This window comes from Ornithorhynchus anatinus, chromosome 1, assembly GCF_004115215.2.
Source record: "Ornithorhynchus anatinus isolate Pmale09 chromosome 1, mOrnAna1.pri.v4, whole genome shotgun sequence".
Classification (NCBI taxonomy): domain Eukaryota; kingdom Metazoa; phylum Chordata; class Mammalia; order Monotremata; family Ornithorhynchidae; genus Ornithorhynchus; species Ornithorhynchus anatinus.
The window spans coordinates 137,400,494-137,427,868 of NC_041728.1; the positions used below are offsets into that span (position 1 = coordinate 137,400,494).

Genomic DNA, 27,375 nt, shown 5'->3' on the forward strand with positions numbered 1-27,375 from the left:
GGCAAGTCACATAACTTCTCTGGATCTCAGTTACTTCATCTGTAAAATGGGGATTAAGACTGTGAGCCCCATGTGGGACAATCTGATTACCTTGTACCCCCCCAGCGCTTAGAACAGTGCTTGGCACATAGTAAACGCTTAACAAATGTAGTAAACGCTTAACAAATGCCATCACCACTATTATCATTATTTATCCATTCATTCATATTTTTTGAGCACTTAGGTTGGGAATGATGAGAAAGTTGAAGAGGGGGCCAAGAGGAGGGGGGATAGAGGAAAGGGAGGGTGATTTGGGGGAGTTCACACCTGATGTTGTAAATGTTCTTGATAAAGTAGATGGTTAAATTGTTGGCAGTGAGGGATGGGGGGCAGGGGCAGAGGGCCTGAAGAGAGAGTTAAATGTCTGGAACAACTGGTGAGGGTGGTGGGCACTGTACCGGGGCAGAGGGCCTGAAGAGAGAGTTAAATGTCTGGAACAACTGGTGAGGGTGGTGGGCACTGTACCACATTACCACGCCACTTCTCTCCCTATAAGTATGATATCCTCTAGTCCCGCTCAGCTTCTTTTATGACAGCTCAGGCTGTGAACCCCGTGAAGGCCCGCTGGGACCTTGTTAAGAATAATAATAATGGTGACATTTAAGCACTTATTATGTGCCAGACACTGTACTAAGGCTTGGGATGGATACAAGGAAATCGGGTTGGACACAGTCCCTGCCCCACATGGTACTCACAGTCTCAATCCCCTTTTTACAGATGAGGTAACTTAGGCCTAGAGAAGTGAAATGATTTGCCCAAGGTCACACAGCAGACAAACCCACCTGGATGTCATTCCACCACCTCAAACTCAACATGTCCAAGACTATGCTCCTTATCCACCCTCCCAAACCCTGTCCTCTCCCTGACTTTCCCGTCACTATGGACGGCACTACCATCCTTCCCGTCTCACAAGCCCACAACTTCGGTGTCATCCTTGACTTGGATCTCTCATCCACCCCACATATCCAAGTCGTCACCAAAACCTTCCAGCTCACTTTCACAACATCGCCGAGATTCGCCCTTTCCTCTCCATCCAAACCGTTAGTACAATCATTCATCCTATCCTGACTGGATTACTGCATCAGCATTCTTTCTGATCTCCCAACCTCCTGTCTCTTCCCACTTCAGCCTATACTTCCTTCTGCTGCCCGGATTATCTTTCTACAGAAATGTTCTGGGAATGTCATCGTCTCCCTGCCAGAAACCTGCAGGGCTGCCTATCTACCTCCATATCAAGCAAAAACTCCTCACTATTGGCTTCAAAGTGCTCCATCACCTTGCCCCTTCTTACCTCACCTCCCTTCTCTTCTTGTACATCCCAGCCTGCGTGCTCCGCTCCTCTGTCGCTAACCTCCTCACAATACCTTGTTCTCGCTTGTCCCACCATCGACCCTTGGCCTACGTCCTACCTCTGGCCTGGAATGCCTTCCCTCCTCAAATCCACCAACCTAGCATACTTCCCTGCTTCCAAACCCTACTGAAAGCTCACTTCCTCCATGAGGCCTTCCCAAACTAAGCTCCCCCTTTCCTCTTCTCCCCCTCCCTTCCCCATCATCCCAACTGGTTCCCTTTGCTCTACTGCCCTCCCTTCCCCACAGCACTTGGGTATATATGTATATATTTAAAATTATAATTCTATTTATTTCTATTACTGATGTGTATATACCTATAATTCTTTTTATTTATAATGATGAAACTGATGCCTTTTGGCTTGTTCTGATGTCTGTCTCGTGGCTTCTAGACTGTGAGTCCATTGTGGGCAGGGACTGTCTCTATTTGTTGCTGAATTGTACTTCCCAAGCACTTAGTACAGTGTTGTGCACACAGTAAGTGCTCAATAAATATGATAGAATGAATGAATGAATGAAAGTGGTGGATCCCGGATTAGAACCCCTGACCTTCTGCCTCCCAGGCCATTGCTCTATCCACTATGCCATGCTTCAGCATAGAAGCTGTCTCTTACCAATGCCTTGATAAGTGGTCTGTCCCCCACACTGCTCTCTGCCAAACCACCATCCAGGATGCAGAGCTTCCCAACTCAGAGCACTAGGAAGCTGAAAATCCTCAGGGCCCAGGATTTCACTAACTTCCCCCTCCCCACCCCCATCAATCCACCCCTCTGCTGTGGCTGGGCAGCTGTGACTTTTTTAACCATTCATTCATTCAATAGTATTTACTGAGTGCTTATTGTGTGCAGAGCACTGTACTAAGTACTTGGGAGAGTACAAAACAATAATAAAAAGACACATGCCCTGTCCTTGACAAGCTTAACAGTCCAGAGGAGCAGGGTTGACAGGTTCAGGGAGACAGACATCAATACAAATAAATAAAGGGAGCCAGTCGCAGTGATGTGGATTCTGAATTGTGAGAAAACTAAAGCTCTGCTTCTCTAGACACCGAACTATTGTTCTATTTGTATTCATCTTTGTCCACGTCATGGATGTTGTTTTATGCTTTCATTAGGCCAATGATCAATCAATGGCATTTACTGAGTGCTTACTATGTGCAGATCACTGCACCTAGATTCATTCAATTGTATTTGAGCGCTTACTGTGTGCAGAGCACTGTACTAAGAGCTTGGATTGTACAATCTGGCAACAGATAGAGACAATCCCTGCCCAACAATGGGCTCACAGTCTAAACGATGGTTGGGTGAGTACAATTCAACATATTTCACACTCCCTGCCCATAATGTGACCTGCCTGTTGTCAACCCTTAATGCCCACCTCCCACCTCCTCAACAACATTTTTAGATTGGGAGCTCCTTGGGGAGCAGGGACTACATTTAAAGCTGATTCATTAGTTTTTTTTTTTTCTGAACTTGGTACAGCAGTTAATATATAGAAGGCGTTTAATTAATACTTGGTGCTATGTCAGGGCAAACTCACTACATAGCTCGTAGCTACCATTTGTGAAGTAACAAGGAACACTCTTCTTCTGCCATCAATCGATGGAATTTTTTGAGTACTTAATGGGTGCAGAGCACTTTACTAAGCTCTTGGGAAGAATACAATGTAACAGGGTTGGCCGATACATTGCCCGCCTAAAACGAAATGGCTTTGTTACTCTTCTCTCTGCCACCACTGCCTCTCTTCCCTAGGAACTGCATTAGGGGAAACTGAACACACTTATTCTCTTTTACCACATTTAAAAAAAAAGTTACCTCAGAATTCAAATCACAGCCTAATACTTACTGTTGCATGGTAGTTCCTATACATGGGCATTTTTAGTAGCTTGGCTAGGTAATCTTCTAGTTGTTTCTGAAATGCAAACCATAAAAGTTAAATTAAGGCATTTGGAATCCATGGGAAAATCTAAACACTTTATTATAATCGAGACCACATGCTTTACACATCAGCTACGCATTTCAGCCAGAAGCCCAAGACCACAAAATTAGGATTGTAATCATTCACAAGAATGCAGTGTGGAGAGGACAAACATCTTATGTCACAGTCATACACAGAGACTGGCCTATACTGGCTACAGCAACATTTTGAAATGAAAAGAATAGAAAAGAAGCGAACCAAAACATCACCTTCTAAGCATGAAGTGCCTTGCTGAAAATAAAATGGTATAATTTTTTTAGGATTCTCTTATTCATTTACATTTTACATCATATTTGTCCCTATTAGAAGACGGAGCTTTTGTCAGGCATTATGTAAAGCGACTTTTTTGTATTGTACTCTCACAGGTTACTTAGTAGAGTGCTCTGCACATAAGCTTGCAATAAATACCACTGATTGAATGTTATTTATCAATTTCCTGCTCTTCAGTTGTTTACCCTTTAAGTGTAGACTATAAAGTCCTCCTCTAGGCTGTAACCTCCTTGTGGGCAGGGTTTCCATCTACTAACACTGTTGTATTGTACTTTCTTCATTCAGTCTGTGCTCAATAAATATCATTGATCGACTGACTGACTGAACCGCTTATCTCTCAACCTGGGCAGTCAAAATTTCAGGAGTGTCTCTCAGGGCCACTCTCCTTTAATAATACTGTTCATAGGGAAGTGGCATTGCCTAGTGGATAGAGCACAGGCCTAGGAGTTAGAAAGACCTGGGTTCTAATCCCAGCTCTGACACTTGTCTGCTGGGTGACCTTGGTCAAGTCACTTCACTTCTGTGGGCCTCAGTTACCTCATCCGTAAAATGCAGATTAAGATTGTTAGTCCAGTGTGGGACAGAGACTGTGTTCAACCTGATTTGCTCATATCCACCCTAGTGCCCACTGCAGTAACTGGTCCATAGTAAGTGCTTAACAAGAACTAAAATTATTACCATTAGCATTATTATTAGAGGAATCCAAAACATATTAGGGCACTCAGTCAATCACTATTTGAGTGCAGAGCACTGTCCTAAATGTTTGGGAGAGTACAATATAACAATATAGCAGACACATTCCATGCCCTCAACGAGTTTGGATAAGGAGTCAGAGCTAAACTCAATTGCATACAGAGGTTTATTTATTCTAGACTAAAAAGGAAAAAATATTTTGCAAGGCACTGAAGGCCCCAATGCCAAAGAGTTTGCCTGCTTATGGCTTTCAGAATGAGTTGCAGAATGGAAGATGGATAATGAAACAGACATACCCTTCTACTAGAGAACTGCTCTTCCCGGATCATGTTTTCAGATGTCTGGGGCAAGCTTGGCATTTCTCTGGGTTCTTCTCCTTTGACATTCTGTCTTCTAACTGTGTGCCTAAAAGTTGAACAGAAATCACACCAATAGCGGCATTTAAAAATATATTTTGTCACAACTCTTCAATTGGGTCATCCACTTATAAGAAGCCAGAATAAATGCAACAGAGCTTCCAACAATCTTGCTTCTTAAATTTACTGTGAAACAAAACAAATTACCTTTTGGTGGGAATAGGAATTCGGATAAAAGTTTTATATTTGAGCAGTTCTCTGTGAAATTCTTGAAAGTGCTTAAATTTCCTTTTGACTTGCCATGTAAATTCCCCATGCGTCAACTCGATCGTGTAAAGATTCGCGCTAGGTACCTAAAGTAATAGAAAGTTTTCAGTATTGAGTTAATCCTGAAAACCATCATAGCACTTATGAACATTATGCTTCAGCACGTACCGATGAAGAACAGGGGCACCTAGCTAATAAGTGAGTGTCTAAAAAAAAAACCTATTTTATCTCTGATGATGTTCACCTCAAATTCATTATTAATGAATCAATCAATCATCCAAATTTATTGAGTGCTTACTATGTGTAGAGTATTGCACTAAGCATTTGGGAGAGTACAATAAAAGAGAATTAGCAGAGACATTCCCTGGCCATAACAAGCTTACAGTCCAGTGGGTGTGTCATTAACATATCACAAATTTAGGGCTATAAATAAGCTAAGACTTGCTTCCCAGGAACAAAGATTTAAGTCAGAAAGAAGGTCTGATACCTGATAGTCTGGTCGATATTCCACCCACTTCATTTCCCCCTCCTTATAAATTGCATTACTTATCAACCAATCAATCAGTTATAGTTTAATATCTTTTCCCGCTTCTCGACTGTAAGATCCTTGAAAGGAGGAAATGTCTCTACCAATTCTGTTGTACGGTATTGTCCCAAGGGCTTGGCACAGTGCTCTACATACGGGAAGTTCTTAATAAATATCACTGACTGATAGTATTTAATGAGCACTTACTGAATATACAGGACTGTGCTAAGTGCTTGTTGTTGTTCTTGTCTTATGCTGTTGAGTCGTGTCTGACCCATAATGGCGCCATGGACACATCTCTCCCAGAATGCTCCACCTCCATCTGCAATCCTCTGGTAGTATATCCAGAGTGTATTCTTGGTAAAAATACAGAAGTGGTTTACCAATGCCTCCTACTGCGCCGTAAACCTGAGTCTCCACCCTTGACTCTTTCCCATGCCACTGCTGCCCAGCATGGGAGAGTTTTGACTTGTAGCAGACTGCCTTCCACTCACTAGCCGCTGCCCTAACTAGGAATGGAATGGAAGGCCTCTGCTTAACTCTCCCTCTCATAGTTGCGACTGGTAGAGTACTAGAAACTCTCCAGGTGTGACCCTGAGAGGTGAGAGGGTACTAAGTGCCTGGGAGAGTCTAATTCAATGGAGTTAGTAGACGTGATCTCTCCTCTCAAGGAGCTTTCAATTTTTAATCTGAAAAATCTATTCAAGTTAGATTTCCTAAAACCTCCCGATCAAGTATAAATCCCACTTTACATTTAGGGACACTGAGACAAGAGGCACATATACCCTACGGCTAGTTCCTTCGACTAATATTTCCCATTTTGAGAAAATCAATTAAGACCACACCATAGAGACAGCCAATATTTCAGGCCTGCTCATGTTGGAAATTAAGCACAGATCCTACAAGTTAGTGTGAAAGTCAATCATGTCATAGATTAAATTTCTCCACTGTTTATTCCTAATGTCATTTAAACTTACTGTCAATTACTCTAAGCCTTTTGTTCACTTTTTAAGATGCAAAAGAAATAAAATTCAATCTCAAACTCTTCTAGTACTTGTAGTTCACACTTTCATAGCACGGAAAACCTAACAATGGAATTTTTCCTGTTTTGAGCCCTTTAAACTGATCTACAGAAATATTAAGCTGTGTGAAAATATATGGGGGAAAAAAAAATTCCTTCGATTAGTTATTTCTTTGAATGGATCGTTCAGGATCATATACCTAAAGGAGTTAGTCAAAGGACCTATGGGAAAGAAAAAATGGGAACTGAGAAAATTCACACTATAAGCGAGAAGCAGCGTGGCTTAATGAGAAGCAATGTGGTTTAATGGAAAGAGCATGGGCTTGGGAGTCAGAGGTCATGGGTTCTAATCCTGGCTCTGCCACTTGTCAGCTGTGTGACCTTGGGGAAGTCACTTAACTTCTCTATGCCTCAGTTACCTCATCTGTGAAATGGGGATGAAGACTGTGAGCCCCAAGTGGGACAACCTGATGACTTTGTATTTACCCCAGTGCTTAGAACAGTGCTTGGCACATAGTAACCGCTTAACAAATACCAACATTATTATTGGTAGACTGTGTCTACCAACTCTATTACTTTCCCAATATGATATAAACAATTTGTTAGTATACAGTAAGCACTCAATTCACTCAATTGTATTTATTGAGTGCTTACTGTGTGCAGAGCATTGTACTAATAAATACTATCGATTGATTCAGTAAACAAAAAAATCCTCTACTGAACCATAACTATGCAGATATGATTGTCTTTATACAATGTAAATAACTCTTTACTCCCATATCTCTAATAACCTTCAAAAAGAAAATTATCATAAAGAGTACAGTGAGGTAGCACTAGTTGTGATGGGGGTGAGAGGGCATAAGAGAGAAGGACAAAAGGGGAAAGAAAAGGAGGAAAGGAGAGACTGTGTTGGCAGGATGACAACATGGGAACTGATCCAGGAGAGAGCTAAAGTAGGGCCAAAAAGAGAAGATGGAGAGATCAGATACCGAGTGAGGCAGAATGGATGCAGAATGCGAAAAGCAGCACGACCTAATGGAAAGAGCAGAGGACTGAGTGTGAGGAGACCTAAGTTCTAATCGGGGCTCCCCCACTTGCCCGCGTGACCTTGGGAAAGTCACTTAACTTCTCTGTGCCTCAGTTTTCTCATCTGCAAAATTGGGATTAAATACCCGTTCTTCTTTCCCTTTAGACTGTGAGACTATCGTACAACTAAGACTGACTGACTGCATTCTACCTACACCCAATTTAACAGATTCTGACACAAAGTAAGGTAACAAATATCACATCTGTATGATTATCAGGAGTTGGGAAACCTGAATGATGAGAAGTCCACAATTAATGTGATTTTACAAGTGGAACACAAATGTAACCAATGGACTTTAAAATTACACAGCTAAATCCATAAATAGAAAAACAAATGAATATTCTAACCCTTGTTGTTGAGGTAAAGCGTTCAACTTCCAGAACTCTGGCATTAATTGGACATCCCTTTAGGAAGACCACTATATCAGGCTCTTTGAATCCTTTAGTGTTATAAACGGCAGAGTACGGGATTTGCACTGGAAAAAAAAAAATTACATTTATTACAGGACAAACACATTTGAAATAGTTCCACTCTCCCCAAATGAAGGCTAATGCAATTCTCTTTTTTGCACAACACAAACAGTACAGCTCATCACTCCCCAGAGCCTGACACCCTTCAAAAAGAAAGTGATCCTACAAGAGTAGACAGTGCTAGAGTTTTTATATTTTGAGCTTCCTCAGGGACAAGGGCTGTGTCTATTTCTCATTTGAGTATTCATTCATTCATTCATTCATTCATTCATATTTATTAAGGGTTTACTATGTGCAAAGCACTGTACTAAGTGCTTGGGAGAGTACAATATAACAACAAACAGACACATTCCCTGCCCACAACGAGTTCACAGTCTGGATTAGTCTGGACAGTCTAGATGGACATTAATATACATAAATAAATGAATTACAGACATCTACATATGTGCTATGGGTATGGGAGAGAAGACGAAAGAAGGGAGCATATCAAGGTGACGCAGAAGGGAGTGGAAGAAGAGGAGAGGAGGGCTTAGTAAGGGAGGGCTTCGTGGAGGAGATGTGTTTTCAATAAGGCTTTGAAGTGGGGGAGAGCAATTACCAGTCTGCTATGAGGAAAGAGTGTGTTTCAGGCCAGAGGTAGGATGTGAGGGAGAGGTTGTCGGTGACACAGATGAGACTGAGGTACAGTGAGAAGGTTAGCATTGGAAGAATGAAATGTGTGGGCTGGGTGGTATTAGGAGAGTAGAGAGATGAGGTAGGAGGGGCTAAGATGATTAAGTGCTTTAAAGCCAATGGTGAGAAGTTTGTGTTTGACGTGGAGGTGGATGAGCAACCGCTGGAGTTTCTTGAGGGGAAATGTGGTTTGAACGTTTTTGAAGGAATATGATCCAGGCAGCAAAATGAAGCATGGATTGGAGTGGGGAGAGACAGGAGGCAGGGAGGTCACTAAGGAGGCTGATACAATCAAGGCATGACCGGATAAGTACTTGCATTATTAATAATAATAATAATATTGGTATTTGTTAAGCTCTTACTATGTGCCAGGCACTGTTCTAAGCACTGGCGTAGATACAAGGTAATCAGGTTGCCCCACGTAGGGCTCACAGTCTTCATCCCCATTTTACAGGTGAGGTGACTTAGGGACAGAGAAGTTAAGTGACTTGCCCAAGGTCACACAGCTGACAAGTGCGGAGCTGGGATTAGAACCCATGACCTCTGACTCTCTAGCCTGGGCTCTTTCCACTGAGTGTGGTAGCAGTTTGGACAGAGAGGAAGGGGCCGATTTTGGTGATGTTGTGAAGGTAGGAGGGACAGAATTTAGAGATGGCTTGAAAATGTGGATTGAGTGAGAGAGAGGAGTCAAGAATAACTCCAAGGTTACGGGCTTGTTCATTCATTGTTTCATTGAATCGCATTTATTAAATGCTTACTGTGTGCAGAGGATAGCACTAAGTGCTTGGGAAAGAACAATACAGTGATAAACAGTGCCATTCTCTCCCCACAACGAGTACACAGTCTAGAGGGAGGAGACAGACATCAATACAAATAAATGAAATTACAGACATATACACATAAGTATTTTGGGGCGGCAGGGAGAGGGGAAGATGAAAGGGAACAAGTCAGGGCGATGCAGAAGGGAGTAGCAGATGAGGAAAAGTGGGGCTTAGTCTGGGAAGGCCTCTTGGAGGAGCTGCGCCTTCAATAAGTCGTTAAGGTAGGGGAGAGTGATTGTCGGATTTGAGGAGGCAGGGCATTTCAGGCCAGATGCAGGACATGGACCAAGGGTTGGCGGAGAGATGGGTGAGATATAGGCACAGTGAGAAGGTTAGCACTAGAGGAGCAAAGTATGCGGGCTGGGTTGTAGAAGGAAAGAAGTGATGTGAGGTAAGAAAGAGCAAGGTGATGGAGTGCTTTAAAGCCAATGGTGAGGTGTTTTTGTTTGATATGGAGGCGGACAGGCAACCACTGGAGATTTTTAAGTAGGGAGGTGAAATGTCCTGAACATCTCTGTAGAAAGATAATCTGGGCAGTGTAGTATGGACTGGAGTTGGGAGAGACAGGAGCTTGGGAGGTCACCAAAGAGGCTGATGCAGTCATCTAGGCGGGATGGGATGACTGTATTTACATGGTAGCAGTTTGGATGGAGAGGAAAGGGCAGATGTTAGCAATGTTGTGAAGGTGTGACAGGAATTGGTGATGGATTGAATGATGTGGGTTGAATGAGAGAGAGGAGTCAGAGACAACACCATGGTTACTGGACTATGAGACAAGAAGGATGGTGGTGCCATCTACAGTGACAGGAAAATCAGGGAGAGGCTAGGGTTTGGGTGGAAAGATAAGGAGCTCAGTTTTGAACATTCAATAGTATTTATTGAGCGCTTACTATGTGCAGAGCACTGTACTAAGCGCTTGGAATGTACAATTCAGAAACAGAAAGAGACCATCCCTGCCTATTGACGGGCTTACAGTCTAATCGACTGTAAGCCTTAATACTAAACATGTTAAGTTTGAGGTGACGGGAGGACAACCAAATACGTATATCTTGAAGGCAGGATGAGATGTGAGCCTGGAGAGAGGGAGAGAGATCAAGGAGGAGATGTAGATTTGGGTAACATCTGCTGAGAGATGGTAGTTGAAGACATGGGAGCAAATGAGTTTTCCAAGGGAATGAGTGAGACAGGAAGGATGATTTGTGTTGTCTACAGTGATAGAAAAATGAGCAGGAGGACAGGGTTTGGGTGGGAAGATAAGAAGTTCAGTTTTAGCCATATTAAGTTTGAGGTGACAGGAGGACATCCAAGTAGAGATGTCTTGAAGGTAGGAGTAAATGCGAGATTTCAGAGAGGGAGAGAGATCAGGGCTGGAGATACAGATTTGGGTGTCATCAGCATAGAAGTGACAGTTGACAGTACAGTAATAGTATTCTTTCTCAGCTCTTAGTAGAGTGCTCTAGACACATTAAGTGCTTACTAAATACGAACACTATTACTACTAATTAGCTGGGGTGCATCTGCCCTCACTCTCTATCAAACCTAAACAATTCTTCAAAGCACTTAATCACCTTGTCCCCTCATACCTCACCTTGCTACTCTCCTACTACATCTCAGCCCGCACACTTCATTCCTCTAATGCCAATCATCTCACTGAGCTCCATCTCGTCTATCTCGTCGCCAACCTCTCACCCACATCCTTCCTTTGGCTTGGAATGCCTTCCTTCCTCATATCCAAAAATTACTCCCCTCCTCCCTTCAAAACCTTACTGAAAGCACATCTCCTCCAAGAAGCCTTCCCTAAGCCCTCAGTTCCTCTTCTCCCACTCCCTTCTGTGTCACCTAGATTTGCTCCCTTTATTCATCACCCCTCTCAGTCTCACAGCACTTATGTACATATCTACAATTTATATTAATGCCTGCCCCCCCCCCAGCCCAAGACTGTAAGCTTGTCGTGGGCAGGGAATTTGACTATATTGCTGTATTGTACTCTCCTAAATGCTTAGTACAGTGATCTGCACACAGTAAGTTCTCAATAAATATGACTGACTGACTTCATCTCAAATACAACCAGATTTTTTACACCAAAGAATTCTGAGACCAGCAGACAACTTACTAGTTTCCCCTACTACATCTCAGCCCGCACACTTCATTCCTCTAATGCCAATCATCTCACTGAGCTCCATCTCGTCTATCTCGTCGCCAACCTCTCACCCACATCCTTCCTTTGGCTTGGAATGCCTTCCTTCCTCATATCCAAAAATTACTCCCCTCCTCCCTTCAAAACCTTACTGAAAGCACATCTCCTCCAAGAAGCCTTCCCTAAGCCCTCAGTTCCTCTTCTCCCACTCCCTTCTGTGTCACCTAGATTTGCTCCCTTTATTCATCACCCCTCTCAGTCTCACAGCACTTATGTACATATCTACAATTTATATTAATGCCTGCCCCCCCCAGCCCAAGACTGTAAGCTTGTCGTGGGCAGGGAATTTGACTATATTGCTGTATTGTACTCTCCTAAATGCTTAGTACAGTGATCTGCACACAGTAAGTTCTCAATAAATATGACTGACTGACTTCATCTCAAATACAACCAGATTTTTTACACCAAAGAATTCTGAGACCAGCAGACAACTTACTAGTTTCCCCCGGCACATCATAATCCACTTCTTCGCCATCAAGGTGGAGCTCCCGGGGGTCCAGGTTTTCTACTATATGGCTCATGTCGACGGCGACTTTCTTCAGTATGGAGGTGTTTAATATTTGTTCATTTTTCAGCGCCATCTTAACAGGCAAGAGCCCTGGATCTGGATAAGAAGACAGTAGTTCAGGTGCTTTCATTATTATCGTACTGGCTTCCCAAAATAATGAGTCACGATGAACCACCCCACAGCTCTTACGAATATATCCTCATACTCTCCCATGGCTCCATCTATAATCTATATTGTAATCTTTCAAGTGCTCTGCACACAGTAAATGCTCAATAAATACAATTTCTTCATTCATTCAATCATATTTATTAAGTCTTTACTGTGTGCAGAGCACTGTACTAAGCATTTGGGAAAGTACGATACAAAAATAAGCAGACGCAATCCCTGCCCACAACAAGCTTACAGTCTGCAGGGGGAGACAGACATTAATATAAATAAATTACAGATAATTGGTTACTGTAACATCTTTCTTCCTCATTAGACTGTAAGTTACTTGTGGGCAGGGACTATGTTTGCTGACTCTGTTGGATGGTACTCTCCCAAGCATTCAGGACAGCGCTTCATGCATATAAGTGCTCACTAAATGATGGATTAAAGCCATATTTTAAAGAGAAATGACCATGAGTGGTGGAGAGAAGGCAAAAGAGGAAAGGCCTAGGAAACTTGCCTTTAAATGGGATGGAAAAGGACGCACTATTAAAAACACATGGAGAGAACGCTATAGCTTGCGACCTCATTTCATGCAAATTAGAGGGTTAGAATGAATGAGGAATATTGAACTTCTTCAAAATTACTTTTGGAATGTGAAACTGAAATAGGTGATAATGCTCAAAATGTAGCCAACAAAAATATGAATTTCTGATATTTCTTTAGTGTGCCTATGATGAGCTTTCAAAGAAGCTTTATGACATTTCCCAAGAAACTCGATTGACAAAACTTTTTGATGTTTTCTCAGGCATTAAATGTTCAATAAATGCAATGGATTGATCGATCAAACCTTTCAATTTTATTTGTAAGAAATACTCCATTAAACATGGAGATACTCCCTCTCCCTTCCATGTTGTCTAAGCACTTTATACCTATACTCTTTGAGCACTTGAGATTTATGCCACTCTCAACCTCACAGCACCATGCTGATCAAAGCACTTATCCTATCCCATCTTGATTAATGCATCTGCCTCCTTGCTGATCACCCAGCTTCCTGTCTCTCCCCATTTCAATCCATACTTCACTCTGCTGCCCAGAGCATTTTTCTAAAAAACGTTCCGTCTATGTCTTCCCATTCAAGAACCTCCAGTGGTTGCCTATCCACCTCCACATCAACAGAAATTCCTTACCACTGGCTTTAGAGCACTTAATCAGCTTGCCCCATCCTACCTCACCTCACAAATCCCCTACAACAGCCCAGACTGCACACTCTGCTCCTTTAAGGCCAGTTTTCTCACTGTACATTAATCTCGTCTATCTCGCCACCAATCCGTTTCCCATATCCTTCCCCTAGCTTGGAACTCCCTCCCTCTCCCTATAATAATAATAATAATGTTGGTATTTGTTAAGGGCTTACTATGTGAAGGCACTGTTCTAAGCGCTGGAGTAGATACAGGGTAATCAGGTTGTCCCACGTGAGGCTCACAGTCTTAATTCTCATTTTACAGATGAGGTAACTGAGGCACAGAGAAGTTAAGTGACTTACCCAGAGTCACACAACTGGCAAGTAGCAGAGGCAGGATTCAAACCCATGACCTCTGACTCTGAAGCCCGGGCTCTTTCCACTGAGCCACGCCAGACCACCACTCTCTCCACCTTCAAACCATTCCCATCTTCTCTGAGAGGCCTTTCCCGATTAAACCCTATTTTCCCTGGCTTGCTTTCTCTTCTGTCGCATTTATGCACTTGGATATGTGACCTTTGGACATGTGATATCTATCCCACCCCCAACCCTACAGCACTATGTACATATCTTTAAATAATATATTATGAATTATGCATCAATTCAAATTAATGTCTGTCTCCCCCTCCAGACTGTAAGTTTGTTATGGGTAGGGAATGCGTCAGCCAATTCTGTTGTACTGTATTCTTCTTAGTACAGTTCTCTGCACAAAGTAAGTACTCAATAAATACAATGATTAATTAATTGACTTAAGCACATACCCAAAATTTGTTTATTTACATTAATGTCTGTCTTCCCCTTCAGCCTGTAAGCCAGTTGTGGGCAGGGAACATTCTACCACTCTGTTGCACTGTCCTCTCCCAAGCATTTAATACAGTGCCCTTCACATACTAAATGCCCAATAAATATCATTGATTGAAGGAGTATTTAGCGTGGTTGAGTTGTACAGAACATCTTTCCATGGACTGTGGGCAAAATGAGCTGAATATAGTAATCTAGATGAATTTTATATAAAGGTTTCACTGTAATTAAAAGGATCTTAATTTGCAGTACCGTTCACAAACAAAGGCACTTCAGATAACTGGATGTGACATTCAATAGCCCTTTATATGAACTGGCTGAATTTCATTCAGGCATCTAATAATACAAATCAAAGCAAATTAGTATTCAAACTGGAAGACTTTAATCTATTTTATTTTTCAGTTTAAAAAGAGAATTCCTGCCTTCTCAGCTAACTCTGATGACAACAGTGACCACAGAATGCTTTTTACTAATATGGAGCGAACTGAGATCCAGCTGCATTTTTTGGGTGCTTATTAAGAAGGGCTAAGAAACAGGGGAAGGGGTGGTGGCTGTGAATCAATTAATCAATTATATTTACTGGGTATTTACTATGTACAGAGCACTGAACTAAATGCTTGGAAAGTACAATACTGTGGTAGACATGACCCCTCCCTCCAACTCAGTAGCTTCAGGAGGCAAAAGGAATATGAGATTCCTTCTTTGTATTTCACTAAACTCTGGTTATAAGTTTAATGAATGCCCTCTATTGAAGGGACTTATACTGTGCTAACGATCTGGTTTTATGGCGATTCTGAGTACAATATCCAGATTTAGAAGATAAGGAACTTCCAGAGATCATTGATTGCTTGGAAACTGCCCCGTTCCTCAGAAATGTTTTCCCACAGTATCAGGTTAATTTCCGTTCCCTATAATGAATTGTGAATAGAAAGCGTCATTTGTTCTCCTCCGTCGCTGACAATGCATCTGGAAGATCAACTATGACTTTGCAGGCAAATCAATATAGGTGAGAAGCAGCATGGTCTGGTGGGGAGCATGGGCCAGGGAGTCAGGAGGACCTGGGTTATAATCCTGGCTATGCTATGTGACCTTGGGCATAGTCACTTCACTTCTCTATGCGTCACTACCTCATCTGTAAAATAATAATAATAATAATGTTGGTATTTGTTAAGCGCTTACTATGTGCCGAGCACTGTTCTAAGCACTGGGGTAGACACAGGGGAATCAGGTTGTCCCACGTGGGGCTCACAGTCTTAATCCCCATTTTACAGATGAGGTAACTGAGGCACCGAGAAGTTAAGTGACTTGCCCAAAGTCACACAGCTGACAAGTGGCCGAGCCGGGATTCAAACCCATGACCTCTGACTCCAAAGCCCGTGCTCGTTCCACTGAGCCACGCTGCTTCTCTAAATCTCTGTAAAATGGAGATTTAGATTGTGAACCCCATGTCAGACAAGGACTGTATCCAACCTGATTAGCTTGTATCAGCCTCAGTGCTTAGTACAGTGCCTGACAAATAGTAAGCACTTAAATACCATTTTTAAAAAAAGATGTTCAAGTAGACTCACACAATTAAGCAACTTCCATACCAAAATCTTATCCTTTTCCATACTGGCATAGATTTCCTGCACACTCTTCTCCTAACTTGAAATCAGTCTCTATGTCCACTCCAGTAGTGGTAGAAATGATAATGATAATAATAACCACTACCTTGATATTTTTTAGCTCTTACTATAAACCCAGCACTCTGCTCATTCCTTCCTTCTCTCTTCCTCCACCCCTATATTGATCCTTGGGTACTTCAATAGCCACATGGATGTTCCTGACGACTCTTCCACTACCCCCTTTCTATCACTTCTCAACTCCACATTGACCTTCTGCAACCCACCAGCTCTCCCACTCACCAACTACCTCACCTTGCTACTCTCCTACTGCAATCCAGTCTGCATGCTTCACTCTTCCAATGCCAACCAATTCACTCAGTCTCACCAAACTTGTTTATCTCATTGTTAACCTCTCACCCACATTCTGCCCTAGCCCTGGAACACCCTCCCTTTTCATATCTGACAATTATTCTCCCCACCTTCGAAGGTTTATTGAAGGCACATCTTCTCCAAGAGGCCTTCCCTAACTAAATCCTCTTTTCCTCTTTCCCACTCCCTTCTGCATCACCCTGACTTTCTCCCTTTACTCACCATTCCACCACCCAGCCCCACAACACTTACATATATACATGTAATTTATTCATGTTTATTAATATAATGTATTTATATTAATGTCTGTCTCCCCATCTAGACTGTTAGATCTTTCTGGATATGGAATGTGTCCGTTATATTGCTGTGTTGTACTTTCCCAAGCACTTAATACTCTTCTTTCTGCTGCCCAGATGATCCTTCTACATGAACGTTCTGGGCATGTCACCCCCCTCCTCAAAAATCTCCGGGGGTTGCCTATCAACCTCTCTATCAAGCAAAAACTCCTCACTACTGGCTTCGAAGCTCTCCATCACCTTGCCCCCTCCTGCCTCACCTCCCTTCTCTTCTTCTCCATCCCAGCCCGCTCACTCTGTTCCTCTTCCACTAACCTCCTCACTGTGCCTTGTTCTCACCTGTCCCGCTGTCGACCCATGTCCCATGTCCTACCTCTGGCCTGGAATGCCCTCACTCCTCAAATCCATTAAACAATTACACTTCCCCCCTTCAAGGCCCTACTGAAAGCTCACCTGCTCCAGGAAGCCTTCCCAGACTAAACCCCCCTCTTCCTTTGCTCTCCCCTCCTCCCCATTGCCCCGACTCACTCCCTTTGCTCTACCCACCCCCAGTCCCATAGCACGTGTGTATATATGCACATATTTCTAATTCTATTTATATTAATAATGTGCATATATCTATTTTATTTATCTCGATGCTGTCAAAACAAGTAAACAGGCATCAGTAGCATCGAGATAAATAAATGCCCTATTCTAGACTGTGAGCCTGTTGTGGGCAGGGATTGTCTCTATTTATTGCTTAATTGTACTTTCCAAGCACTTAGTACAGTGCTCTGCACACAGTAAGCACTCAGTAAATATGACTGAGTGAATGAATAGTGCAGTGCTCTGCACACAGTAATTGCTTAGTAAATATGAATGATCGATAGTGTTACGCTCCAGGTTAGGATTATCAGATTGAGTATGGTGCCCCACTCACATGGGGCTCACAGTTTAGGGCAAGCAAGAACAGGAATAAAACTAAAATCTCCATTTTACAGATAAAGGATTATATTTCTTTCCCCAGAGTATAAGGTATTTAATAAAGAACGCATTGACAAATAGTAATGATCATAGACTTGGAGTCGGAGTGGGGAACCCCAAACCTAAAACACAACCTAAAAAACTCAATTTAAGGTTTAATAATAGTTTCTTTTTAAATTGGGGATAAATTGAGTTACATTTTAAAAATTCAAAAAATTTATATGAAAGCTGCTCCCTCGCACTCTTGGACTCCTCCCTTGATGCCAAGAAAATCATCCGTGGTCCCGTCTTCCCTCCCACCATCGAGGTTCTATGTTCCAGGCACGCTCCATGCCCACCAGGTCAGGATAAAAGCTGCTCCCTCACTCTCTCAGACCCCTCCATTACCACAGAGAAGAGCCCTGTGCTAACTGCTGCCTTCCTTCCCGCCACTGAGATTCCCTGCTCCCTGCATGCTCCATGCTGGATCAGGGATAAAAACTGCTCCTGCTGCATCCAACAGTGTGCGGCCTCAACAAAACCCTGGGAAGACTGATGGTTACAAGTATGTCCTGAACTCCGAGTCCCAAGGAGCCTGAAATTCTGTTCTTTGAGCCACAGTACCTATGACTTTTGTTTTTATTTTGTGTATGTCTGGGTTGTGTTTTAATGGGCCCTCATTTCCACTTAATAATGTTGGTATTTGTTAAGCGCTTACTATGTGCAGAGCACTGTTCTAAGCGCTGGGGTAGACACAGGGTAATCAGGTTGTCCCACGTGGGGCTCACAGTCTTAATCCCCATTTTACAGATGAGGGAACTGAGGCACAGAGAAGTTAAGTGACTCGCCCACAGTCACACAGCTGACAAGTGGCAGAGCCGGGGTTCGAACCCATGACCTCTGACTCCAAAGCCCGTGCTCTTTCCACTAACCCATGCTGCTTCTCATGCTGCTTCTCACTTCTTCCACTCCCATGCTGCTTCTCATGCTGCTTCTCACTTCTTCCACTCCCTTTTGCATCACCCCCTCACTTGAATTTGCACCCTTTATTCACCCCTCCCTCAACTCCACATATACATAGCCATAATTTATTGATTTATATTGAGGTCTGTCTTCCCCTTTAGACTATAAGCTGATTGCAGGCAGGGAAGATGCCTACCAACTCTGTGATTCGGTACTCCCCCAGGGGCTTAGAACAGAGCTTTGCACACATTAAACGCTCAGTAAATACAACTTATGAATTGATTCCCAATGCATCTAGTTCCAATCCCTCCTCCTCCTCATACTCTTAGATTGTGTCCCCCACCAAGGGACAGGAACCATGCCTAATTCCCATCTCCTGATGTTTGGTACAATATTCTGCATACAATAACAACAAACCAAATATCTCTGGTTCTGTCTTATGGGAACAGGTTTGGTCCGAGCGACTTGCTCCCTTTATTCATCCTCCTTCCCAGCCCCACGGCACTTACAAACTTATCTGTAATTTATTTATTTCCATTAATTAATTAATTAATGTTGGTATTTGTTAAACGCTTACTATGTGCCGAGCACTGTTCTAAGTGCTGGAGGAGATACAAGGTAATCAGGTTGTCCCACGTGAGGCTCACGGTCTTAATCCCTATTTTACAGATGAGGGAACTGACGCACAGAGAAGTTAAGTGACTTGCCCAGAGTCACACAGCTGAAAAGTGGCAGATCCGGGATTCTAACCCATGACCTCCGACTCCAAAGCCCGTGCTCTTTCCACTGAGCCACGCTGCTTCTCCTGTCTGTCTCCCTGCTCTAGATTGTATGCTCGTTGTGGGCAGGGAATGTGTCTGTTATATTGTATTCTCCCAAGCGCTCAGTATAGTGCTCTGCCCACATTAAGTGCTCAAGGAATACAGCTGACTGACTGATTATTAGTAATACCACGATAATAGAGCAGAGAGATGGACCCACATCTGTAGGCTGTCGACTTGCTCCGATGCCAGGAGGAGACTCTCTGTTGGTTCCAATTCAATCCACAGGGCAAGGGCCTTGGACTTCAGTGGGGCTGATGAAAGAAGGGGAAAAAAGGGCCCTTTTTTCCTTCAAAAAACCTTGGAGGAGGTGGGCAGGCTGGTGAGAGACTCTAGCTACATCAAAGCAGCATCAGAAGCACCATGGCCTAGAGGTAGGAGCACGGGCTTGGGAGTCAGGGAACCTGGGTTCTAATCCCGCTCTGCCATTTGTCTGCTGGGTGACCTAAGGCAAGTCTCTTCACTTCTCTGTACCTCAGTTACCTCATCTGGAAAATGGGGATTAAGAATGCGAACTCCACGTGGGACAACCTGATTACCTTGTATCTACCAGTGTTTAGAACAGTGCCTGGCAAATAGTAAATGCTTAACAAATACCATCAATATTAATTATAATCATTATCAATGATGCTTCAGTGCTAGACACCGTGGCTGGCAACACTGCTTTGCTTTATGTTTAACATAAAAGAACTGTGAGTAAAGGGGATTTTTTAAGGAGATTACTTTTAAAATGGATCATTTTATGGATACTTTTAAAATGGATCATTCTCGGTCTCCTACGCTGGAGCCTCCTCCCCCTCCCATCCTTTAACTGTTGGAGTTCCTCAAGGGTCAGTTCTTGGCCCTCTTCTGTTCTCCATTTACACTCACTCCCTCGGTGAACTCATCCGCTCTCACGGCTTTGACTACCATCTCTACGCAGATGACACGCAGATCTACATCTCCGCCCCTGTCCTCTCCCCCTCCCTTCAGGCTCGCATCTCCTCCTGCCTCCAGGACGTCTCCACCTGGATGTCGGCCCGCCACCTAAAACTCAACATGAGCAAGACTGAGCTCCTCATCTTCCCTCCCAAACCCGGTCCTCTCCCAGACTTCTCTATCACCGTGGATGGCACGACCATCCTTCCCGTCCCGCAGGCCCGCAATCTTGGTGTCATCCTTGACTCGTCCCTCTCGTTCACCCCACACATCCTATCCGTTACCAAGACCTGCCGGTTTCACCTCTACAATATCGCCAAGATCCGCCCTTTCCTCTCCACCCAAACGGTTACCTTACTATTACGGGCTCTCGTTATATGCCGGCTAGACTACTGTGTCAGCCTTCTCTCTGACCTCCCTTCCTCCTCTCTCGCCCCGCTCCGGTCTATTCTTCACTCCGCTGCCCGGCTCATCTTCCCGCAGAAACGATCTGGGCCTGTCACTCCCCTTCTTAAACAACTCCAGTGGTTGCCTATCGACCTCCGCTCCAAACAAAAACTCCTCACTCTAGGCTTCAAGGCTCTCCATCACCTTGCCCCTTCCTACCTCTCCTCCCTTCTCTCTTTCTACCGCCCACCCCGCACGCTCCGCTCCTCCGCCGCCCACCTCCTCACCGTCCCTCGGTCTCGCCTATCCCGCCGTCGACCCCTGGGTCACGTCCTCCCGCGGTCCTGGAACGCCCTCCCTCCTCACCTCCGCCAAACTGATTCTCTTTCCCTCTTCAAAACCCTACTTAAAAATCACCTCCTCCAAGAGGCGTTCCCAAACTGAGCTCCTCGTCCCCCTCTACTCCCTCTGCCATCCCCCCTTTACCTCTCCGCAGCTAAAGCCTCATTTTCCCCTTTTCCCTCTGCTCCTCCACCTCTCCCTTTCCTTCCCCACAGCACTGTACTTGTCCGCTCAACTGTATATATTTTCGTTACCCTATTTATTTTGTTAATGAATTGTACATCGCCTTGATTCTATTTAGTTGCCATTGTTTTTACGAGATGTTCTTCCCCTTGACGCTGTTTAGTGCCATTGTTCTTGTCTGTCCGTCTCCCCCGATTAGACTGTAAGCCCGTCAAACGGCAGGGACCGTCTCTATCTGTTGCCGACTTGTTCATCCCAAGCGCTTAGTACAGTGCTCTGCACATAGTAAGCGCTCAATTAATACTATTGAAAATGGAGTGATGCTCAAATCTTTCAACAGGATCACCTAAGCTTTCAGATTGAGATAAAAAAGTGCCCAAATAAACTTTAAAAAGACTCTTCCCACCAGTGCATGGTCATGTATAGTTGAAATATATATTTACTTCCTTCTCACAATACGTAGCCTTCCAGTTAATGGAAAAGGTGGGGCAATGAGACCTGCCAAGGTAAGGAAAAGTTTACATTGTTCCACCTTTGCGTCTTAATTTTTAAAGGCTTTGGTTTTTCCCTTTGATTAAATAAAATGATGATTCATTTGACAACTCCCTTTCCATAAATGGCCCTAACAAACTTTAGGGTTGGTTGCAAGAGAGCATGTTCATAGCTGAGAAATTCAACAATATTCAAAATAGATGCTAGCTATAAAAGTCTCTGGAATGGCATGCCAGGAAGAACAATAAAAGAGGTGAATGAAAATATGAACATTGATGTGTTTTTTTGAGATAAAGAGAAGGGTGACACCTATTTCTTGGTTAAACGTTAAAAAGGAACAAGGAAAGGTGCTATATTCCTCCTGGAAAAGGATGGAGGAAAAGGAGACTGGTGAAATCTACCACCTTCACAAATTAACCGAGGTCAATAAAAAATTGATCATCACTGAAAGTGTGACTACTTTAGAGCTCTGAAGAAAGTGAGTCATTCATGCAGGGATAACTTAATATAACTAGGAGTAGACTTTTTTTTCTCTTAAATTTATAGCATAATACCCTCTGATTAGAATTTTTTAAATCCATAAGCAAGTGATTTGGGAATATTACTATTCTTTTGATAAGTTTTTTTTAAAATTAAGACAATTTTTTTAAACAATACTGTTTTACATGCACAAAAAGATAAGCCACTTTCCATTTAACCAAGTTACTTCTGAAATTTGAATTCCTATTTAATATTTAACAACCTATCTCCGTTGATAAGGTTACCAAGATAACCATTTTTACAATGGAAATGACAAATATCTCTTTTATTCTCTCTCTTCATCCAGTTAGCAGTGGTATTTATTGAGTTTTTACCCTTTGAGAAGCACTATACTAAGCACTGGGATAAATACAAGTTTGACAAGTCAGATGTGGCCTTAAATGTATTTTGATTTTGGTCAGGATTATTACTAAGTAAAACTGTGCCCCAAATGTGTAACTTTATTAACCCTTTCTCCCCCAATTGACACCTTCTGGAGCCAAAGTTTTTGATGCCGGGTAGACACCCAATGGTCTCCAGAGACCATTCATTCATTCAATAGTATTTATTGAGTGCTTACTACATGCAGGGCACTGTACTAAGCGCTTGGAATGAAGAAGTCTGCAACAGAGACAGTCCCTGCCGTTTGACGGGCTTACAGTCTAATCGGGGGAGACAGACAGACAAGAACAATGACAATAAATAGAGTCGAGGGGAAGAACATCTCGTAAAAACAATGGCAACTAAATAGAATCAAGGCGATGTACATTTCATTAACAAAATAAATAGGGTAATGAAATAAATAGGGTAATGAAAAGTCCAGTGGCTACTCTCGATGATATGAGACATGGTGGCTGTCCTCTCTCAAGTGCTTAGTAGAGAGTTCCGCACACAGTAAAAGTGCTCAGGAAATACCACTGATTGACTGGAGGTACATGATGTTACAAGCCTGGCATTCAGGTTAACATAATGAAGTCAGATGCACCATCTCACTTAACTCTGCTGAGTTCACCCAAAACTACAGTGATTCTCCAGTACGCCCACCCCACTCTTCTGTATTTCATTTATTCATTCATTCAATCGTATTTATTGAGCACTTACTGTGTTCAAATCACTGTACTAAGTGCTTGGGAGAGTACAATATAGTAATTAACAAACATTACCTGCCTGCAATGAGCTTACAGTTTAGTGAGGAAGACAGACATTAATATTCCTACAGAAACGCTCTGGGCATGTCACTCCCCTCCTCAAAAACCTCCAGTGGTTGCCGATCAACCTTCACACGAAACAAAAACTCCTCACTCTTGGCGTCAAAGCTCTCTGTCACCTTGCCCCCTCCAACCTCACCTCCCTTCTCTCCTTCTACTGCCCACCCCGTACACTCTGCTCCTCTGCCGCTCAACTCCTCACGGTCCCCTGTTCACACCTATCCTGCCGTCGACCCCTGGCCTACATCTTACCGCTGTCCTGCAATGCCCTCCCTCCTTACATCTGCCAAATTAACTCTCTTCCCCTCTTCAAAGCCCTACTGAGAGCTCACCTCCTCCAAGAGGCCTTCCCAGACTGAGCCCCCTTTTCCTCTGCTCTCTCCCTGCCCCTCCCTTCTCCCACCCTCTGCTCTTCCCCCTTCCCCTCCCCTCAGCACTGTGCTCATTTGTATATATTATTTATTACCCTATTTATTTTGTTAATGAGGTGTATATCTTCTTGATTCTATTTATCTTGATGATGTTGTCTTGTTTTGTTTTGTTCTGTTTTGCTTTGCTGTCTCCCCGTTTAGACTGTGAGCCCATCACTGGGCAGGGATTGTCTCTATCTGTTGCCAAATTGTACATACATTCCAAGCGCTTGGTACAGTGCTCTGCACATAGTAAGTGCTCAATAAATAGTATTGAATGAATGAATAATATATATATCCCCCTTCCAGGACCTTGCTAGTCCAGCTGCCAGGTTGGGATCATGCAACTCGACAGAACTCGGCCACGAAGGAAGGAAACCCAAGCACTTAAGCTCCTCAGGCCACTTAAACATTTACACCATGGCGTGTAAATCCAGAATCAGCATTGCCTAGTGGATAGAGCAAGGGCCTGGAGTCAGAAGGACCTGGGTTCTAATCCCCTCCCTGCCACTTGTCTGCTGTGTGACTTGGGCAACTCACTTAACTTTTCTGTGCCTCAGTTCCCTCATTTGTAAAATGGAGATTAAGACTCTGAGCCCTATGTGGGGCAAGGACTGTGTCCAACCTGATTATCTACCCTAGTGCTTAGAATCGTGCCAGGCACATAGTAAGCGCTTAACAAATACCAGTTATCATTATTACACTGTCCTCTTTGGAAGTACATATATATTTTATTGCTTTCTCTTATCTGTAATTGTATTCTCTTATCTCTTACCTGGTAAACTCCTGGTAGGTAGGGATTTTATCTACTGTGTCTATTCTACTCTTCCAATTGTACTGTTCTTTACCCAGAAGGAACTCACTAATTATTAATGATTGATTAATGTTTGATGGTAAAATGCTGGTCTTGATGGTGATTCATGTCCTAACCCTCAAGAGACGTGACCCAGTAGAAAGAGCTCGGGCCTGGGTGTCAGAGGACAGGGTTTCTTATCCCAGTTCTGCCATATGTCTGCTGCATGTCCTTGGGCAAATCACTTAGCTTCTCTGGGCCTCAGTTGCCTCATTTGTAAAATGGGGATTAAGACTGTGAGCCCCAGGACATGAACTGCGTACAATCTGATTAGTTTGTATCTACCACAGCGCTTAATACAGAGCCTGGTACATAGTAAGTGTTTAACAAAAGCCATAAAAAAGTAGAATATATCAACAGAATTTACTGAGGGCTTACGTTGTGCAGAGTCCTGTTCTTGAGTACAACAGAGTCAGTAGACATGATCCCTGCCCAAATAAATTTACAGTTTAGAGGGTAAGACAGACATTCATGTGAATAAATTACTAGCTACCCTTCTTGGAAGAAATAAAGACCTGGGGAAATGGGTTTTTTAACATGAACTTAAAGTGGTAATATTTTAAAAACTAACCTTTTTTTTAAATTTTTTCACACTTCACATCATCACCAAGTAATATTAACCAATATTTATAGCATAATGCTAAGAATTTGATAAAATATTAATAAAAAGTTGTGGTTGGTCCTCCAAAAGATCATAATCATGATAATAATAATAATGGTATTTATTAAGTGCTTAATATGTGCCAAGCACTGTTTTAAGTGCTGGGGTAGGTACAAGGTAATTAGATTGTCCCCCATGGGGCCCACAGTCTTAATCCCCATTTTACAGATGAGGTAACTGAGGCACAGAGAAGTGAAGTGACTTGCCCAAAGTAACACAGCTGATAATTATAATGGCATTTAAGCACTTTCTATGAGCCAAGCACTGTTCTAAGCACTGGGGTAGATACAAGGTAATCAGGTTGTCCAACATGGGGCTTACGTGAGGCAATGTGGAGGTAACTGAGGCACAGAGAAGTTAAGTGACTTGCCCAAAGTCACACAGCTGACAAGTGGTGGAGCCGGGATTAGAACCCGACCTCTGATTCCCAAACCCATGCTTTCCCCACTAAGCCATGCTACTTCTCCTTTTATCTGTAACAAATCTTTCTATTACTATCTCTAACATTTTGTAGCTGAATATGGAAAGTAAAGAATCAGAAATACCTTGAGATCCTGTTGCCAATTCTTGCCTGGGGTTTTAACTACGTAGAAAGTCTAAAGTGAGAGCCTACCTTCCTAACAGTTATCAATTAGAAAGCTATGACTGGGCAGCCATGCTTTGCTCTCTTACTTCAATCCTTCCCTTTTTTACCTTTCTTTTCATCTATAATCGAAACTGAGCAGCAACCCCTGCAACTATTGGGCTTTTCCCAACCTAACTAAAAAGAGATATGTGAGTGCCTTTAATGTTCTCCTCTGCAGAAAATTCAGAGCAATATAATCGGTGCCATTACCTTATTATGAAATTATATCACGCGGGCATTATCTCTTTCAGTACCATGAAGTGATGGTACCCACAAAAGATAACAGCAGCTGTGTTTTACTATGTTTGCATTTTTGTTAGGGAAGTAAATAGGTTTTTCTTCCCTTCTGAATAGGAGGAGTTCTCTTCCTACGCCCTGGAAATTACTGCAAGAAATCTTTGAACAAGAGGACATTTCAAATGGCGTAAGTACAGAATCCTTTTACTCGCTTCTATTAGTACTTTTATGCAAAATGTACATTGTTTTCCCTGGGGATCAGCGAGAAAGGCACAACAAATAAAGCAGGACTTGGACATCAGCAGCATGCTCAATTAGGATTACAAAACCATTATATGGGGAAAAAGTATGATTCACTACCTCTCTTTATCCCATATAATGCCTTGAATTATTTTCCTGAAAGGCTTTCACATTCTTTACCTCATTTTGTCTCCTTCCTCTTTGTGAGGTAGAGAAAAACATTATCTTGCCTTTACGGATGAGGAAACTGAATTCTAGAAATGTTAAGGAACTTTCCCAAGGGCAGCCAAAAGATCAGTAACAGAGCCAAGAAGTGTCTGCTGATTCTGTTCAACTGTACTCTCCAAAGTGCTTAGTACAGCGCTCAGTGCATAGTACGCCCTCAATAAACACCACTGATTGATTGGCTGACTCACTAGACTAAAGGTCCTTTGGTTCCCAGGCCCTGTGATCTTCCACTATGCCTTGTTTAATGAAAGGTCCATCCAAATTGTCCAACTGAACTAAAATTAGGAATTACCTATTAGCTGTTGAATTACAAAGTAGTATTTGTCCCTTATCAAGAGAGGTAATATGGTGGTTATTCTTCTCCAACAGGTAAATAATATGTCTTGCCTATTATCATATTCATTGTTTTCATCTGAAGTGCATCAAGCTGAAGCCTTTTAAAACGATCTGGTTCAAAGTGTTTCCTGTTTTCTCATTTCTCACTACAAGAAGATCAATCAAAACCAATGAGGTTAAGTGTGAACATAAATACACATTATATTACATGGATGTTGATTATATAAATCTATATCTCTAGCCCTGATCTCTCTCTCTCTCTCTGCAGTCTCGCATTTCCTCCTGCCTTCAAGGTAT

General features: G+C 42.8%; 1 protein-coding gene and 1 non-coding gene across 3 annotated transcripts in view; both read right to left on the bottom strand.

The window, feature by feature from the left end:
* Positions 1-27,375, bottom strand: part of PLD1 (phospholipase D1) — a 198,866-nt gene that overhangs the window by 132,100 nt on the left and 39,391 nt on the right. For both annotated transcript variants that reach the window (XM_029071635.2, XM_029071647.2), the window contains exons 2-6: positions 12,182-12,349; positions 7,933-8,060; positions 4,892-5,037; positions 4,625-4,733; positions 3,234-3,299 (exon numbers count right to left, since the gene is read on the bottom strand). In XM_029071635.2, the coding sequence (XP_028927468.1) occupies positions 3,234-3,299; positions 4,625-4,733; positions 4,892-5,037; positions 7,933-8,060; positions 12,182-12,326 (594 nt within the window). In that variant the 5' untranslated portion in view covers positions 12,327-12,349. The remainder of the gene's footprint in view (positions 1-3,233; positions 3,300-4,624; positions 4,734-4,891; positions 5,038-7,932; positions 8,061-12,181; positions 12,350-27,375) is intronic.
* LOC114817363 lies at positions 5,945-6,081 on the bottom strand. The gene has a single exon (XR_003765217.1). It is a non-coding gene; the product is annotated as a small nucleolar RNA SNORA7 (small nucleolar RNA).